The 17,415-nt window shown below is 47.2% G+C and overlaps 1 protein-coding gene across 5 annotated transcripts in view; it reads right to left on the bottom strand.

Annotated features, from left to right (window-relative positions):
- DOCK11 (dedicator of cytokinesis 11) overlaps positions 1-17,415 on the bottom strand; it is an 85,592-nt gene that overhangs the window by 16,845 nt on the left and 51,332 nt on the right. For 3 of the 5 annotated variants that reach the window (XM_052813443.1, XM_052813445.1, XM_052813444.1), the window contains 12 exons: positions 16,502-16,680; positions 14,398-14,514; positions 12,124-12,199; positions 11,720-11,823; positions 9,586-9,697; positions 9,394-9,460; positions 8,823-8,870; positions 8,543-8,620; positions 8,149-8,291; positions 7,384-7,499; positions 5,423-5,560; positions 224-406 (listed from right to left, as the gene is read on the bottom strand). In XM_052813443.1, coding sequence (XP_052669403.1) covers positions 224-406; positions 5,423-5,560; positions 7,384-7,499; positions 8,149-8,291; positions 8,543-8,620; positions 8,823-8,870; positions 9,394-9,460; positions 9,586-9,697; positions 11,720-11,823; positions 12,124-12,199; positions 14,398-14,514; positions 16,502-16,680 — 1,361 coding nt within the window. The remainder of the gene's footprint in view (positions 1-223; positions 407-5,422; positions 5,561-7,383; positions 7,500-8,148; positions 8,292-8,542; positions 8,621-8,822; positions 8,871-9,393; positions 9,461-9,585; positions 9,698-11,719; positions 11,824-12,123; positions 12,200-14,397; positions 14,515-16,501; positions 16,681-17,415) is intronic. The other 2 variants (XM_052813446.1, XM_052813447.1) reach the window with 1 other exon arrangement.

Raw genomic sequence — 17,415 nt, 5'->3', positions numbered from 1 at the left:
AAAAACTCAACAACTTGGAGTACTTGATGGCAGTGTATTTCACCCAAAGGGCCCTGGGTCAATCACTGGAAACAGGAATTAGGCAAAGCCTGGAAATCAAGAGGGTTTTTGTCCATACAACACAGCAAGATCCTCTGCAGATCTGAGGTGACATAGTTATATTGATATATCTGTTCATTAAATGTGAGGTGTCCTGCTCTCTAGCTTTTCCCCAGACACTGACCTGAAGGTGCGTTCTCAGAAATGTTCTCCTTTTGGTGAACTCAAAGTTATTTCTCATCAGGAGATACAGAAGAGCCGAGGCTTCGTTCCTCGTGGAGGACACCTTGGAAGTGCAACACTTCAGGATCTCGTAGCAGAGGGCAGCGCACATGTTCACCCTTCCCTTGAAAAATGCTGAGGGAAACTTCACAAGAGGCATGCAAATATTAGAAAATACACCACTAAATTACACCCACAGGGCTCAGATGGGCAGGGGCATGGGGGAACACACTGGGCTCCAGCCTGGACAGCCTCAATAAAACTTCGGCCAAGAGTTTTGAGCCTGAAAATATTTGTGGGAATGAATTTGGGGCCTATTTTTAACCATGCTTCCTAGAGCAATGTGAACTTTGCTGTCACGTTTTTTTGGGGATGTGTTTGCGTACGTCTGTCTATCCCCTCCCCCAACAACTTTTGGGTTCATTGGCAAATTCTCACCAAACTGGACAGACAGAGGTTTTATGTTCTTACAAAAGCCATAAACACCAGCAGCAGGGCAGAGAAGAGAGGTCCCATGGACATTCCCACCAAAGGCTGCCATCTGGGACATCAGAAAATCCGCTGGAGCCCACCCAGAAGTCTGACCTTGCTGGGAAACATGACCTGCAGTGCTCACACAGCCACTTCTACACGTCCCCCCCGAAAAAGCCTAAAATCATGCTTGCCGTCAGGAGTGCAAACAACAGAATTGCTTATCCCAGAGAGCCTAAAATACACAGTGACCTGCCCTGGCCCCCCAGACGGAACCGGCCGCAGGGAGCAGCAGGATCAAGCCAAACTGCAGCGTGAGCTACCTCGGTTAGCAACGGGGCTCAGAGATGTGCAGCAGGGTGAAGAAAAGCAGAAAGGGAAGACCAGCTCCCCATACTGCTGCAGCACGTCTATCACCTTACCAAACACCTACTTCAAGCCTGTCTGCGGGGACAAGCTCAGCTGTGCCTGAAAAGCAGACGGCTGCAGCGGTGCCCTGCCCTGCCCCGGTGGGCAGCAGCCTCCACGCCAGGCTCGCCGGAGCGGGGACCACCAGCAAGTGTCCGCCTGGCCGCGGTGACGAGCGGTGGCTGGCGGGGAGGGGGCACCGCGCTCGGCTTCCTTCCACCCAGCCGCAGCGGGCTGGGCACGGGGAAGCAGAACAAGGCAGGGTTTTGTGCTGGCACGCAGCCGCCTCCGCAGCCACCGCAGGAACCCGGCTGGAGAGGGGTGATGCCAACACCTGCCGGAGGGAGCGGAGGCTGTTTGGGCATGGCACAGCGGCACTCTGCTCCCTCTGCTGCAGCTGGGGACCAGCCCCAGGGAATGTCCTGGCACAAAGAGGCAAGAGAGACAACCATGTTTTTCATCTATCTGTTCAGAGGACAGATGTGCTCAGTTCATTCAAGACCCAGTGGTCCTCAGGCAGCACGGTCCATGAGCTACTTCTATCTGCCCCGCTACTTTCTCCCCGTGGGAGATGACAGTAAATACTGTCAGAGTATTCACTCACATCCTCCAGGTCAAAGCCTGGAGCTGTTACCGTGGCCCTCCACTCCTTGCATGAAGTATATATGATTCAGAAAAGCTTGTAGGTACTGCTGTGGCCACCACCATGGCATGCCGGTGAAAGGGTCTCAAAACAGGAACCTAGGAGCTGTGGCTAGCATGAGTACACTGTTGGGATTACACCAAGCCATGCAGGTTACAAGGCAGAATTAAGACACTGACCAAACACTTGGTGTTCACTGCCTCTGGCCAAAAATATTTTCAGAGAAAAAAAAAAAAGGAGAAAGAAAAGAAGCGAACAAACATCAGAGTAACACAGGGCCAAGAGGATCATGTGTGCACTTGGGAAAGGAGCTATTAAGTAATTCCTGCCTGTTGTAATGCAATCCCTCTCTAATAGCGAGATGGGGTCACGCTCAGAACTGGGTTTAGCCCAGAGCCGGCCACAGTGATGTGCGATTGGGCATGCGCAGGCAGCACACGGGCACCCAAGAAGATACGGCTGGCACTTGCTGTCAGCAGGGACCACTGCTTGCCTGCAGGGGCTTTTCAGACATTTCCAACCCAATGCTAGGGAGAAAAACTTTGCCCGGGAATCTGCTGCAGAAGCCCCAGATCCCCCCCGTGCACTCCCCTCCACACTGCACCAGCTCTGGAGGAAAACCTGTGCCCTGTTCATAGGGAACCTGTGTCCCCGCGCAGCTCCTTCTGGAGACCAAGCCCGAGCAGATGCAATCGCTCCTGGTGCCAGGTTCGGGGCAGCAGACCCAAGGGTGTACGCCTGCTGGAGATCTGGCCAGGTGCTGCCTGCAGCCCTCCAGCTGGCAGGAGAACGTGAGCCGGGAAGAGCTGTGAAACAGCACGTGTGGCGATGACTCTGCGTGCGCCGGAGGAGCGCGTTTCTGATCCGGCCCTAAGGTGTGAGGGCAGGACAGCCGCAGCAGCGGGCAGGACATGCCAAGTGCCCTTCGCAACTGCGTGGGAGGCTGTAACGATGCTGCATCCCGAGAGCACTAACGGGGAGGGAACGCACAGCTTGACATGGTCAGGGGGAATTGCTAACAGACAGGGAAAAGTTTCTCAAATCGGCTGTTGCAGGAAAGGAGCGAGGCTCTGCTGCCCTAGTCCTTCAGGGCCTGGGATCTGTGATGCCTCTAACGTGCCCTGCTAGTGTCAGCGCAGCAAGGGACAGGCAGGCACAGAGAGGGCAGCTACATGGGGTTTCCATCACTGTCACATCCACGTGTCTGAGCTGCTCCTTAATGCAGGGCAAATTATCTCAGCCCCCTCCTTTAATACCTTTAATTTCAAGACCGTTCCCAAGCATGTATCTATGTATTTATCTGTAAGTGATGCTCGGAAAAGAAGGATTTAGTTGTTAAGAAAACCTAGACTATAAAACAAGAGCAATCTGGCTTTTGTTGCTTCTTCCCAGCCGGTGAAACAGAGACAGCTTTCTTCCCAAATTCCCAGCACACATGCATGCAAGCGGGATAGATTCTAAAACCAAAATCAAACATGCAAACAATTATAGAACTTGTTTGTTCTTTGCTTTCTTGAGACATTTCTTTTTTTTTAAAAGTCTTTTGCCTATTAAGTAACCAGATCTAATGCAGAAAGCAAGCTACTTTTAAGACAGATTTTGGGATGCAGAATAAATCTCAAGAGTTTTTTTCTCCCCTAGCAACCATTTTCTGTTGCCCTAGATAAGAGGGGGATTCTTTTCCTTGTAATTATTAGCTACAGAAGGCCATAAAAATGACAAATTGTCCATTCTAGCTGCATCATATGTATAACTCACTTCTGGTTTTCTTGAAGTTAACACTAATTTATAGCTAACAGTGATATGCAACCCAAAACAAAGCAGTGCAGCTTTCATATTTCAACTCAAACTTGCAGGAAAACATGCCATCCTTGCACTTGTCATGAAATGCAGTGACGGCCCACCCCCCAGCTATTTTATTGTCTCTTTTGGCCTTAGAAAAGCACTTCAGAGGACTTAAAAGGAAGTTTGGGACTGATGCGGTTATGGAGTTGGCAAAGAAAACACTTCCTTATAGATACCATCTGCTGGGCTCATATCTTGCTTTTACAGAAGCCACACTGTGTCCTGTCATAGGGGAAATGTGAGAAATTAACTGAAATCAATCTTTCACATCTTTGAAGACACACGATGCCAAATTCAGCATGGATTCAGGCTGGCATAAATCCAAGAAAACGACCCCACTGCCTGTCCTTGCAGCAGCCAAGAATGCAGCCTCCATTACTGTAATTGGCATTTTGGAATGCAAGCGTGGAACCCCTGAAAGGCTCCAGGTTTTGAAGGCTGATGGTGAGATCAAATTGAGCAGGTGTGCAGGTTTGGCTTCACATTTAAACAACCACAGAAAACTTGCCAGGGAGGCAAGGAAGGCCTCTTATTTGCTATAGGCACAAAACAAATATTTCTGGCTAAACTAACTTTCGAGTAGTAAGGGGAAGAGATGTGCAGAGAGACTGTGTCCGAGTGGGGTGTATGCAGATCTGCGGCAGGATGGATCTCAAGGTTAAGCAGATCACAGGCAAGCAGGAAACTCGAAAGGTAGAGCAATAATTGGACTCTGTAGGAAAACTGAGTGATTCCTGCCAGTGCCAGCTGCCAATCTAGCAGGCTTTAAGAAGCCCCATGGAAAAACATCTCATAGGAGACCACGCTGTCTGGAGCCAGAGAGGTAGCTAGCAAGACTTCTGCATTTTCTGCTTCTCATGTGTTTGCTTAGGATAAATCAAAATTCAGCCCTAGACATTCTTGTACTAGCTCTTAGCTTTGCTGTGGGGTTATAGTAAAATGTACGTAGCACAGACTTTTTCCAGCTTTGAGAAACAGTTTAGCAGTCTCTTTCTTTAATCAAACTTAGCTCGGCAACTAGTGCAAGACTTCCTTTGGAAGTAACACTTTGCTGCATATCATTCACATACTGTGCTCCACCTGGCTGCAGTCTCACGCCACAGGGATTTAGCTCATTAATGATCTGTTGCATTCAAGTGATTTGAGAGGTTTTAATTCATTTTGAATTTATGACAACCATGCAGCTTGGAAGGAATGGAGTTTGCATGTACATGTGGTCTCAAAAATGTACTTTGGAGAAGCAGCAGGTTTTGACAAGCACAAAGGGAAATGTCAGCAATAGCATCAGTCACTGCCTTTATGTGGTTAGCTGCAGCTTTGATGCTGCTTGAGCTCAGGGGATTAAACTGTCTTGCTGCATACCAGAAAAGTGTAGAAAGAGGTTCAGCAAGTACTATCCTCTTTCAAACAGAGTGGGAGAGGAGCAGCTTGTCAGTACAAGTATCATTCAAGCAATGGCATTATCAGCAATATTGACAGTTTGGGGCAAAGATTCAAGAAGCACCAGCTTTTGGTTGAACAGATAGTGATCTTTAACAGCAGTTTTGCGACCAAGGCAAGTGGGGGAATTCCTTGCGATTTCTCCTTTTGTTTCCTGATATCCAACAAATAATAAATAATTGTTGAAATAGATAACTTAACCTGGGCTGGTTTTTATATCAGTGAAGAAGTTGTTTTCTAAAACACATCTCCAAACAGCACAAAATATGACTTTAACAGGAGCTTAAGTGTACTGGTCTCCTCTGTCATACCTATATAAATTCTCCTGCACTTTTAGAGTCATGTATTACATACCTTGCTAATGAAAGCTCTCAGAGAGGCGAACACATGCTTAAGAGCTGCTTCTGACTGCCCGTTTTTGAGAAAAGCCAGATGAATATCAAAAACCTTCTTCATGAGTGGATTGTGGCCATCATTGCTTAAAAGCTGGGTCTAGAAAGCAACAAGAGAATTTATTTTGCAGAAATGTCATGCCTGAAGCTGGAAATTACCAAGATAATTTTGCATAATTAATCACACCAATTCTTAAGTCAGATAAGGAACAGGGCCTTCAGTAAAAATATAACCAATAAATATGACAACCAGTACAAACTTACTTACACTAGTTGGTCAGAGGCTAGCAGAGAATAAAACAAAAATATTTTATCACTAATTCCAAAACCCAACTCAATAATCTGTACAACTTTCTCCAGTTGCCTAGAGTTACTTTAAATAAAATGGGCTGTTCCAACATAACTCTCACACTGTTTTTTCCATTTCTTTTTATTTGTCTTGACAAGCGTTTCATTTGCAGCCCAAAAGAGAGAGAGAGAGAAAAAAAAAAAAGACTATCACATCTTTTCACTGGACAGATTCGTAGCTGTAGTAAGTCAGTACACTTCCCTTGTCTCCTGCAAAGTTTTGACAGTTTCACCTTCTGGAGATGTGGTAAAATGGAATTATGTGGAGAGGATTAATACAGTTTGGTGTCAGAGTTATCTTGCCCGTGCCTGCTGCCACCCTTGCAGCCGCTGCGCAGGAAGCCTGGCGCATCGTGGCCACCCAGCAAGGATGTGGATGCCCCATATCGATAGAACATCAATAGTTCCTATCTCATTGCCAGCCCAAGCAATCCTTGGGCTGGCTCAGATTTGTCTTTTGACATCCTGTATACATCTTGTAGCAGGGTAAGTTTAGGATCCATGCTTTTTAACTGAACTTGTTTACTCTGGCAGTAAGAACACCATCAGCACTTTTACTGCAGTATAGAGCACACTTCTGTGCGGTAACACCATATGACCATAAAAGCAAAGCAGAAGCCAATTAAAGCAGAAGGGAATCCAGTCTATCCTGTGGTTTGAAAAGCACATTGTTTTGTGGTTCAGCTGTATTCAAAAAGAGGCAACTGAGAAAGTCAAGCAAGTTTTAACTCTTGCATCTAAATCCTTCTGCTGTTGCCAAACTTTTAAGGAGTAATTTAACGTCTGTACCAGGATAGCTTTTTTCCTTTGCAACAGAAGCAGAGGATAGATGACCTTTCTTTTCATGTTGTTCAATCCATCTAAAAAGGAAATCTTCATTTCACTTACTCTGAAATCTGGAGTTGTTCTTGTGACATTATGCAAAACCCATTGCTATGAGCAGGATTCCTCCAACCACACTTAGAGGAAGAGCTTTTTTGGAACAGTATTTCAGTATTTTGCTGCCAGCCTAGGGTTCTCTTCCCTACAGAGGCTTTGATTCTTGTAGATGGCAATGACTGCTGGGAGTGTGAATCACTACATGGAGGAGAAGACTTCTACCAGTGGTACTGGTCCTATCTGAACTGGTAACCACAGCTGGAATGCCTCAGCCCCAGAGACATTCATGTACAGCGATTCAAAGAAATCTGGGCCTCGCTTCTAGACAATTTATGGTAGAAAACGGTGACTGTCCTAAGAATGCTAGACCTTCATTTCCCTTTCTTCTAGTCCCTCCTTTCTATATGATGTACATTTCCTCTTATTCTATTTTTGTAATGCCTGCACTCCTGGTATAGTGTCCACATAATTTTCTCTGGTCTTGCAGTTTTGAAGAAATTGCAAGATTGCATAAAGTGCATAATTACTCTGAGACCCTGTGAAACACCCAGCATTTTGGAAAATAAACAAGCTGCAAACTATTTGCTTTTGTAAAGCCTTCCATAACCTGCCACTCCAGGAGAATGGATCACCAAAATCAACACGCATACAGAAATACACACACTTTTCAACAATACTTTTGATTTCAATGCTGACCTTGAAACTCTGAGTGAAAAAAGAGATGGTGTCCAGGACTGTCAGGCACACTTCCGTGGCAATATTGCCCTCCAGTAATGCCTGGTGCACAATATCTGCTTCTGAGGTGCCTGCATCTGTGGACAGAAAGCAAATCAGGAGGAAACAGTGTTCACAAGATCTAAATGCTGATATAGATAAGGTTGTCCCCTTGCACTTCACTGGGTTTGGGAGATGAGGTAAGGATAGCAAGACGCTGAATTTGCCAGCGCCATTCAGAGAAGCTGCCTCAGCCTGATGCCAACCGAGAAAACCAACGTCAGTATTTCCCCTTAATCTCACTGTCTTTAAAGCCAGGCAGAGAACAAGGTGTCCAGGTTGTATCCGCAGAGATGAAACGGCAAGGTGCTTCAATGGGGCAAAACTCACCATGTGGAGCAGCTTAGAACAGATCCTGGCCCAAGTCTCTGCACAGGGCAGCTCTCCTGCCTGCCTTGCTCACCACCCAAACCAAGGCGTCGCTTGCAAACACACCCAGCCGAGTTGCTGAGCCAAGACAGGTGAGAGGAAAAAGCCACGCAAGTCCTAAGTCCCAGGGGTGATTTTTAAGGGGCTGGCTTAAATGTCACCCCCACCAATCTAGGAATGTTGCAGGGAGGAGTGGTGACCGCTGTAATTCTGCTGAGTTTGAATACCCTGAAGCAAAAAGCAGCAAGTGGAAAATGGCTACATGCAGTTTACAGCAGGCTAATAATCCACGGTCCCGTCTCGCTCTGCTGTACGTACTGTGGTTGAGTGTGAAGGAGGTCTCCAAGCTGCCCAGATGCTGGAGCCGCACCTGCATCCCCCCAGCTCTGCTGCGGAGCGCTGGCATCGTCTGGGATTTCCTATCAGTTCCCGTGTGCTTGGATAACCAGGCGTCGTGCACCCTGCAAGGAGAAGCGAAGACTGCGGGTTTGGACGAGCAGCTGTGGCCACACCACTACAGGATTGCATGAGGCACCAGGATGGAGACCTGACCTCCCTCCAACGTGCTAATCTGGTTTATCCCGCACAATCCCAGCAGGACTGACCAGGCTACCCTGGTCTCGCCTGCGCCAGATAGCCCTAGAGCTAATGAAACCGCAGGGCTGCTGCTGCTGCTCAGGGAGCAGAGATGCAGCCGTGACTCGTGTCTCACCTGCAGCCAGCTGCGGGGGACACTGCCAACCTGCGCGGGCAGCCAGGAGCACCTGGGCCTGGGGGTCTCATGCAGGAGCTGGAGGGGAGGGAAGGGGCAGGGTGCTAAGGCAAGGGGACTCTGCTCACGGCATGGTGCTGAGCAGAGTCCCGGCCCCGCAGGCTTCCTGCCTGCTTGGGTTTGCCCCACGGGGGTGTGCACGCTCCCCTCCTGCCTCGGCTGCGGCAGGGAGCGTGGGGACGGCTCCCCCCTCCTGGCCCTGGACGGAAGAATACGGTACCTGGCGATATTTCTCTTCCCCACGTATCTGAAGTGAAATAAACACACCCTAGAAAGAAGATAAAACATGTATCTGTTACAGATCCTGCAGAGCAGGAATGAACCAGAACATTTAAAATCTACCCTCTCCTTGTCTGCAGACGCACTCCTCTGCGCATGAGCGTGTGGGTCTGTATTTACAAGTCACTTGACCTCAAACCCTTGGTTTCCAAACGCTGCGGCACATCCCTGTCTCCTCACCCATTTGTTCCACCAAACCCGCTGCAAAAGTGGAGGTTGTGCCGGTCATGGCGGGAGGCCGTGCCCTGAACCCTGCTTGCCCGCGGGTGGTGGGACACCCTCTGCGCAGCCCGGACCGAGCACAGGGCACCGCCACTTCGCCATGCTCCCTTGATATACACCTGTTTCTCCTCAGACAGAGGAAGAGCATTTCAGTACAACTTGGCCAGACACCTCTAGCGCTGCACAGGACCGCGTGCACCCTGCAAGGCACATGGCACTCATGTCTTCTTCTTGGCCAATGCTGCTCACGCAAAGGCGCAGTGTTTGAATTGCAGCCTCATGATACTCACTCCAGAAGCACAAGGACATTGATCAGCTCTTGGGGGGAGAATTTGTTCCAGTAAGCTAAAAGGGTATCTGAAAGAAAAAAAAACCAGTGCACTGAGATTTAAAAAAAATTAAAGGGAGACCTTACAGACCAAAACTGCCAGTGATGGTCTCTTGTCTTTATGGCTGCCCTCCGGTGAGCAAGAGCCACCAACCTTCAGAGATCATCTTCACGATGTAGAGATAGCACATCAGGAGCGTCCGGATCTCAAACTGGTCCAGCCGGCTGCAGTGCGACACGCTGCTCCTCGTGGAGCTTCTGCGGATCTAACGGGACACAGATGTGATGCGGAGGCCAGTGGCCACGGGTGCCTGGGCTGTGCCCGCACGGAGCACAGGGCCAGATGCCATGCAGCATGGGCACAGCAAACCTGGCACATACCAGATGTGCCAGCATTTCTCCTGTCCCCCTGCATGTGCACCCCCACAGCACCATGCTTTGGAGACATCCCATCCTTTGGGGTTGCTGCCCATCCAGTGATGAGCAGTCTGGAAATCCTGGGCACATGGTCGAACGCTTCTCTGCCCAGAAAAACAATGTCCGGGCAAAGAATGATGGCTTATTTGCCAAAACGCACGGCAGCCCTGCTTTCACTTCCCCTGCTCTCTGCAGCGTCTAAGCTCCCGGACATTTTTTAAGTCAGTTCTTGTCAAACAGAACAGTTCACTAGGGGTCACAGTTTAAAGCAAGAATCTAACTTTCTGCTAAAGATGTACACTTCAAAACAAAATGTCAGTTATTAAAAACCCAGGAAATTTCAGCTTAAGCACTTGGGGCTTTTCCCCTCATTTTTGGAAGCGTCTCTTGTTTTTCCCCCTACTTAGTGACTTAGGCAAAGAGAAGTGAAATCCTGCTGGTGAGTCAATCTGGGTGGGAAAGGCTTGGGCATTGTGTGGTGGGAAACATGACTTCTAAAGCTTTACCAATTTTTTTTGCATTCTCTGTGCTCACCCTAGCCCTATCCTCGGACAAATGGATATGATTAAGCTCTAAGTAGGATGCTTCTCTTAAAACTGTGCCTCACATGTTTGGACAGCGACCCACAGATCTTACTTGTTGTTTATTCTGGGACAAGCTGTAGATATAAGTCATAATAAAACAGAATTAAACATTCAGTTTAGAGTTGGAGATACAGTGCTATAGTCAAAACTTTGCTGTTGACCATGTCAAACTACCAAGTCAGCACACAACTCACTCCAGGGGAACAGGCGATAAGCAACGTGTCTACCCCTGTAAAGCAGCGTTAAAGCTGTGCTCCTTTGTGTGGCATTTCTTCTACATGGTTTGTGGATATTGCATTCCCTAACAGAAAAGCTGTTTTCAACGACTCTGAAAAACATACCTTCAAGGACACAGAAGACAATGTCTAGCTGCGGGGGAGAGCTGAGCTGCAAGCGATAACTCTTTCTGCAAACCCCACCAGCAGGGTTGAAGCATATGCTCAGAGCTTTGCTGAATATGAACAGTTTGATAGTCAAGTATTTGGCTATACTTGGTCTTGTAGCTTCATGATTTATGTGGGAGAACTTGAAAGGCCCCACCTCTCCTAAGCATGTCAGTACACAGCCAGCAGAAGCCCAGATTATCTTTGCCCTGCTTGATGTAAGGACCAAAGGTTTTAAAGATGCATCAATTATTCACGCCAACCCAAGACATCTGGAAAGTGCCTTGAGGAAAACCAGGGGCTGGTTTGCACAAATACCTGATTTCCATGTGTGCAATCTGCCAACAAGCAGAGTACACCCTGTCTGAATAGTGGGGTCAGAGCTCTCTGTGGTGTGACTGCGGTCACCTTCTGCAAATGTGGGGCTGTGGTTATTAGCCTGTGTTGATTTTCCTACAAATACCTCATCTTCTCTTAAGTCAGTGGTCACTGGCAATCTCACATCATGGTGCTTTGTCTCCCAGCTGTGTGTGGAAACCAGTTCCCAGCACTGTGCACTGGGCCCTGGCCAGGCTCAGACCCATCCACACACAGGGAGCACATCTGAGCATGGATAAATGCACCATGGGAGCAGAGATTTTCCCCACGGATTTTGCCTTTCTTCTTTGATAAGTGATTTGTCAACAGTTATATTTTTGGCTCAGAGATGTCTGAAGAGGGAAAGCATACCAGACCCGTGAGTCTGACCTCCTCTGTTAAACATGAATCTGCTTCCAAACAGAGATATTTATAAGCTGGCTTTTGAGAGAGTTACCATGGGGAACTCCTTTTCCCTCCCCCTTATTTAACACAGCCCACAGACTGGTGCAGTAAGCACCATTCTTTCTAACCCCAGATACGTTACATTTTCACTCTGATCCGGGGAACCGGTTGCCCCCTCTGAGTTCAGGGATCCTTTCGAGTCCTCTCGCTTTATTGCATGGCCATTTGGAAGTGCTGCTCCACAAGCTGAAAAAAAACAAACCCCACAATTGACACCTTGGCACCGGCACTCTTCAGCGCATCACGGACAGTGAGTGGAAGATGCAATTTGGGCAGCACAGACAGGGCTTGCGAAAGCCCTGTGTTGAAAGCTGATTAATCTGGAAAGGACAGCTGGGGTGACACCACGCCCAGGGAAAAGCATACAAACTCTGAGAGGTCTTTTGGCAGATGACTACTTCAGGTTTTGAGTAATGGGTTTTGGGAGCTGGTAATAGTTACATTCAAAATAAATGGGAAAGTTAAAGTTTAGAAAAATTAATTCACCTGGATCTTTGTCTGCAATCAGGCTGGATCTATTTGAGGGGGATGCAAAACTGCATATGAATTCATCCCTGGATGCCTGTAAAGCAACATAAGGTTTTTGTGACCAATGGAAGATAACATCTATTCTCTTACAGAAGAGAATAATGAAATAAAAAAAGGCAGATTAAAAAAAAAAATCTATTTCCTTACCTCCATAACAAGGAGACAAATGACTCGGGGAGGAGTACACCTGGGCCAAAGAGCATGGCATTGAGTGGGTATATCACATCCCCTATCATGTGCCAGCCTCCAGGAAAATCGAACAATATAATGGACTGTTAAAGACTACACTGAGAGCAATGGGGGTGGGACCTTCAAACACTGGGATACACATTTAGCAAAAGCCACCTGGTTAGTCAACACCAGAGGATCTGCCAATCGGGGTGGCCCTGCCCAGTCAGAACTTTTATGTACTGTAGAAGGGGATAAAGTCCCTGTAGTGCACATAAAATATATGTTAGGGAAGACAGTCTGGGTTACTCCTGCCTCAGGCGAAGGCAAACCCATTTGTGGGATTGCTTTTGCTCGAGGACCTGGGTGCACTTGGTGGGTGATGCGAAAAGATGGGGAAGTCCGATGTGTGCCTCAAGGGGATTTGAATTTAGGTGAGAATAGCCAATGAATTAAACTGTATGATGTTAATTGCTATATAACCCTGCCACTATATGTCATCATTACTATAACTGTTATATGCCACATCAATGGTATTACAGTAAGAATCACTTAGATTAAGGAAAAATGAACTTTGATAAAATTGAGCAAAGCACAGTAGTGATGGAACCAGGACTGCCTTCAGCATGCAACAATCCAACACTACACACCATCCTCCTGCTGCACCCAATGTTACCCGCCCGCCGCACTGCACCGAAGCCCGATCCTGCTCTGCCAACTGAGCAGACTTCGCACCATCCCTCCTGCCCAGAAAGGCTGCTATGATAGATGGAGCCCAAAGTCATGGACTAAATGAACTCAACAGACATTTTATATGAATGGCCCATAGACTAAGAGAATGATATCTGTGTGTGTATATATATATCTCTCAAAGGACAGGAAAGGTGATGGTGGTTAATTGGGATGTATTGGAAAGTATGGGCCCTGAGTGTGACATAAATGGTATAGAATAGGCGATGGATACTGTCCTGGTTTTGGCTGGGATGGAGTTAATTTTCTTTCTAGTAGCTGGGATAGTGTTACATTTTGGATTTAGTATGAGAAGAATGTTGATAACACACTGATGTTTTCAGTTGTTGCTAAGTAGTGTTTATACTCAGTCAAGGGTTTTCCAGCTTCTCGTGCCCAGCCAGCAAGAAGGCTGGAGGGCCACAAGAAGCTGGGAGGGGACACAGTCAGGACAGCTGACCCAAACTGGCCAAAGGGGTATTCCATACCATGTGATGTCATGCCCAGTATATAAACTGGGGGGAGTTGGCCAGGGCGGGGCGGATCGCTGCTCCGGAACTAACTGGGCATCGGTCAGTGAGTGGTGAGCAATTGCATTGTGCATCACTTGTTTTGTATATTCTGATTCCTATTATTCTTATTATCATTATCATTATTATTATTATTTTCTTCCTTTCTGTCCTATTAAACTGTCTTTATCTCAAGCCATGAGTTTTACTTTTTTCCTGATTCTTTCCCCTCCCTGGGTGGGGGGGAAGTGAGCGAACAGCTGTGTGGTGCTTAGTTGCTGACTGGGGTTAAACCACGACACAGAACATATTAAAGTAAGTCATAGCAGTTTTTTCCCTTTTGTTTTTCATCACTTGAGTTGAAATTTTGAATTGTTTTTCTCAAATGTCTTTTTTGTTGTTGTTGTTTTTCTCCAAACAAGGAGGAAAGTCGTCTGCAAGGCTAAGCCGGCCTGGGAACCACATACAACCCTCAGGCAGATCGGCAACTCCCCAGAATAGCTGCTGGAGTCCGAGGCTGAGTCCTGTGGCAACTCTTTCACTTGGAGGGACTTATCTCACCTCACAGCACTATGCATACCATAAAGAAACACGTTAAACAATGGCAAGCAAAAGGGCAGAGACATTGTACCCAGTGGTACAGACAGAACAAAGTCACAGGAAAAGCCAAACTAAAAGAAACAAGCACATTACGGGTCCGTGGGGAGAAGAAAACCACACTTATTTCTAAAGCTGAGCCTGGCTGCAGGCAGTGGAAGCTGCACAGCAGATGTACGGGGAGAGGAGGACGGAGAAGGGCAAAGAGGCATCACTGGGCTTTACTCACAGGGCTGGAGGCGGCTGCACAGGAGTAGAGTGCCTCGCGGCTGGCCACTCGCTGGAGGTTCTCCAGGAGCAGCCCGAACAGCGGCAGGTAGAGCTGGGCTATTTTTGCCTGCTGGTTCTGAAAAAAGACAGGGTAAGATGTAGGTAAGAGCCCAGGCTTTCAATGGAGCAAAAAAGGGAAATTCTTGAGCCAAAACATACATATAAATATATACATGCACAATGTATATGGTGTCTGAGGACATGGGTTGGTATGGATTCTCATCTTCACTTCCAGAGCCGCCAGGTAGATATTACCCTTCTAGCAGCAAGCTTGGGACACTCGGGGATTTTGCGGGCTGAAAAACATTCCCAGTCATACAGGATGTGTTACAAACTAAATCCTGGATTTCCTAACTCTTTAACTGGCACTTCACTCACATAGCTTGATTTTCAAGTGCGACACCCAGGACTAATGTAACAAAAACATTTGCTCCTCACCTGGTGCTGCCTATTGCTTCCAATCAGGAATTCTCCATAGCAAATGTTTCTAGTTAAAACAGTTTGTAGGAACCGAATAATTTGGATTAAGTGATACAGATAAAAAATGCTCTGGTTGATGTTTTCTAAATGATGGGCTCTTTCACATCCAATTCTTTTTTGTTAAAAATTTATTATTCTGGACTTGACAGAAAGGTTAAAAAAAAAGAAATTTAAGGCTTGTGAATTGAATGGCACATTTTGACCGATACAAGAATCCAATTTTTAATTCTGATTTCATATGCCAAAAGATAAAAGCAATCTTCAAAATGCCCATGGGTTGCAAAAACTCTCTCTACACCATTGATGGAGCCAGGGTTTCCTTGGCTGGAATGAGACTGCAGCAACAGACCCTGCCATGCTCAGCCTGTCCTGCCCATGATGTTATTTTTTGCTTTGGTGTCTTGGGACTCCAGCTGAGCATCCTGCCCTGGCTCCAGGCAATTTCCTGGTCACACAGCCCTGAGTCCAACAAATGTACAAAAATCCAGTGGGACAATTTTAAGACAGGTGGTGTTTTTAAGGAGGCAGGAAGAGTGCTGCATGCTGAGGGGGCAAAGAGCTCCTGAATTTGTGTGAGGGTTTTCAGGCATCCAGAAGAGCAGAAACAGGCTGCCTCTGACCCAGTCTTGGCAGAGAGCTGGCAAATCTCTCCTGAAATATCAAGTCTTGCCAAACACCATGGGCTGCAGCTTTGTTTCCAGGCTGTGCAAGTCACCATGGATCCTCACTGCAGAGAAAAGCAAGCCCACCTCCTGCTCAGCCCTTCCAAAAAGGCAGAGAAGGGAGAGAAGAGGAGCTGGCTCTGGGTCCATGCAGGAGCCCTGGTCACAGCAGGAGCGCAGGGCACATTCGGGTCACTTCTCCCACCCTTCATGCCGAGGAGGCTATCCACATTCCCAGATAAAACTCAGGAATGCAGCACACTAGGAGCAATTTGAGGAGCTAAACTCTGAACAGAGGCATGTTTTCAGCCTACAACAAGTACAAGTAGTGTCTACACAGGTAGCTGGGCGCTTTCAAGGACATATGGGTCAGCAGGGAGCAGCATCAAGAAAGAAAACAAGCCCATCTCCAGGCTCTTTCAGCTGAGCCTCTGACTGAAGAAACTTGAAAGCTACCCAGCGGAAATCCAGCATCTCATGAGAATCCACAGAGCCTCTCCTCTGATTCACTAATTAGTAAAACATGCAGCTGACTTGTAACAGAGATCAGTCCTGTTTCCTAATTATAGTATATCAATGCAGGATATTAAGCCCAAGACCAGAAGAACATCGATGTTGCTTAATTCTGTTGAACAGCCTCTCGGCTAACAACACTCTCAAGTTCCTTAATGGCTCAGGGCTTTATTATCTAAATACTCAGCATGAATAAGAGCGCTGCAGTTACCTGGCTGCATTGTTTGTGTTCCTAGATCATTTTTCAGAGCTATTACTGTTATGTCATAACTATCAGTTACTTACAACAGTTCCCTAAAAAGTAATGAGAATACCCTTGGTACACCATGCAAGATCTAAAATTCTGACGTATGTTTTTTCATGCAATTCAAGAACATTATGTTTAAAAGCCAACAAAATATGCCTGACCTTGTGCTGATATCTGTTGTCGAAGGCATGCTTTATCAAGAGATTTTTTAAGACTGAGATGGCTGTATATCTGATATCGTAGTTGTCCTGCAAGGCAACAGAAGCTTCTCTGAGAAGCATCCCCACCAGGAAATGATGCCTGCAATACTCATCAGTTAAACTGTATTCAAGATTTACATCTGAAAGAAAGAGCAAGACAATGGTTAAGGGAACTGAACTGTTCTGAGGATCTGTTCAGAGCAAGACATAACATAGCGGTCACGGTCACGCAAGCCACAACAGTCCTGAGCACAGTTCATCACTCTCCTACAGTGCACTGATCCTTCAATAAAGCCTGAACTGACTATAGTTTTTTCCACCACTGAGTTCAGTCATATCAAAGAACTTGGCATCTTCCAGTTCAGGCTAATCATTAATTTCAGCCCTCACTGTTTCAGCAGCAGCTAAAAGAAGGATTTCTGCAGAGTGATGCTTTACAAAGCTTAGTGCTCCAAAAAGTAATTTGTAAAGTCAGAGATGGATGGAACAGGGAAAGACAGCACAATTTACTGCCAGGGGGCTGCTTTGCTCTGACCGGGGTTATCCTGTAAATCCCCAAACTGCCCAGGCAGCGGAGGTGCCACCCTCCACAGAGCAGCTGCAAGCGGAGGCCAGCGGAGGAGACGGTGCATTTATCACAGTCGCCCAGCCCTAGCAGTGCTATCTCTGCAGCTTGTGCCACATCCTCCGTGAAATCTGCATTGCTTCTCGTCGGGTCAGAGGGCGGAGAAAAGGCAAATACTCCTGCTGGGATGAGGGATGCAAACAAGGGCATGGTGCCCAGTGACCGCTACTGCATCCTCCAGTGGTTTACACAGCCGGGCTTTCCAGCCTCACTGCAAGGACCAGGGAGCCAGGGCAGGGTTCCAGGCAGC

The sequence above is a fragment of the Harpia harpyja genome, chromosome 18, assembly GCF_026419915.1.
Source record: "Harpia harpyja isolate bHarHar1 chromosome 18, bHarHar1 primary haplotype, whole genome shotgun sequence".
NCBI classification, from domain to species: domain Eukaryota; kingdom Metazoa; phylum Chordata; class Aves; order Accipitriformes; family Accipitridae; genus Harpia; species Harpia harpyja.
Note: the sequence above shows the minus strand (reverse complement) of the source record. Positions and strands in the feature narration are given on the sequence as shown.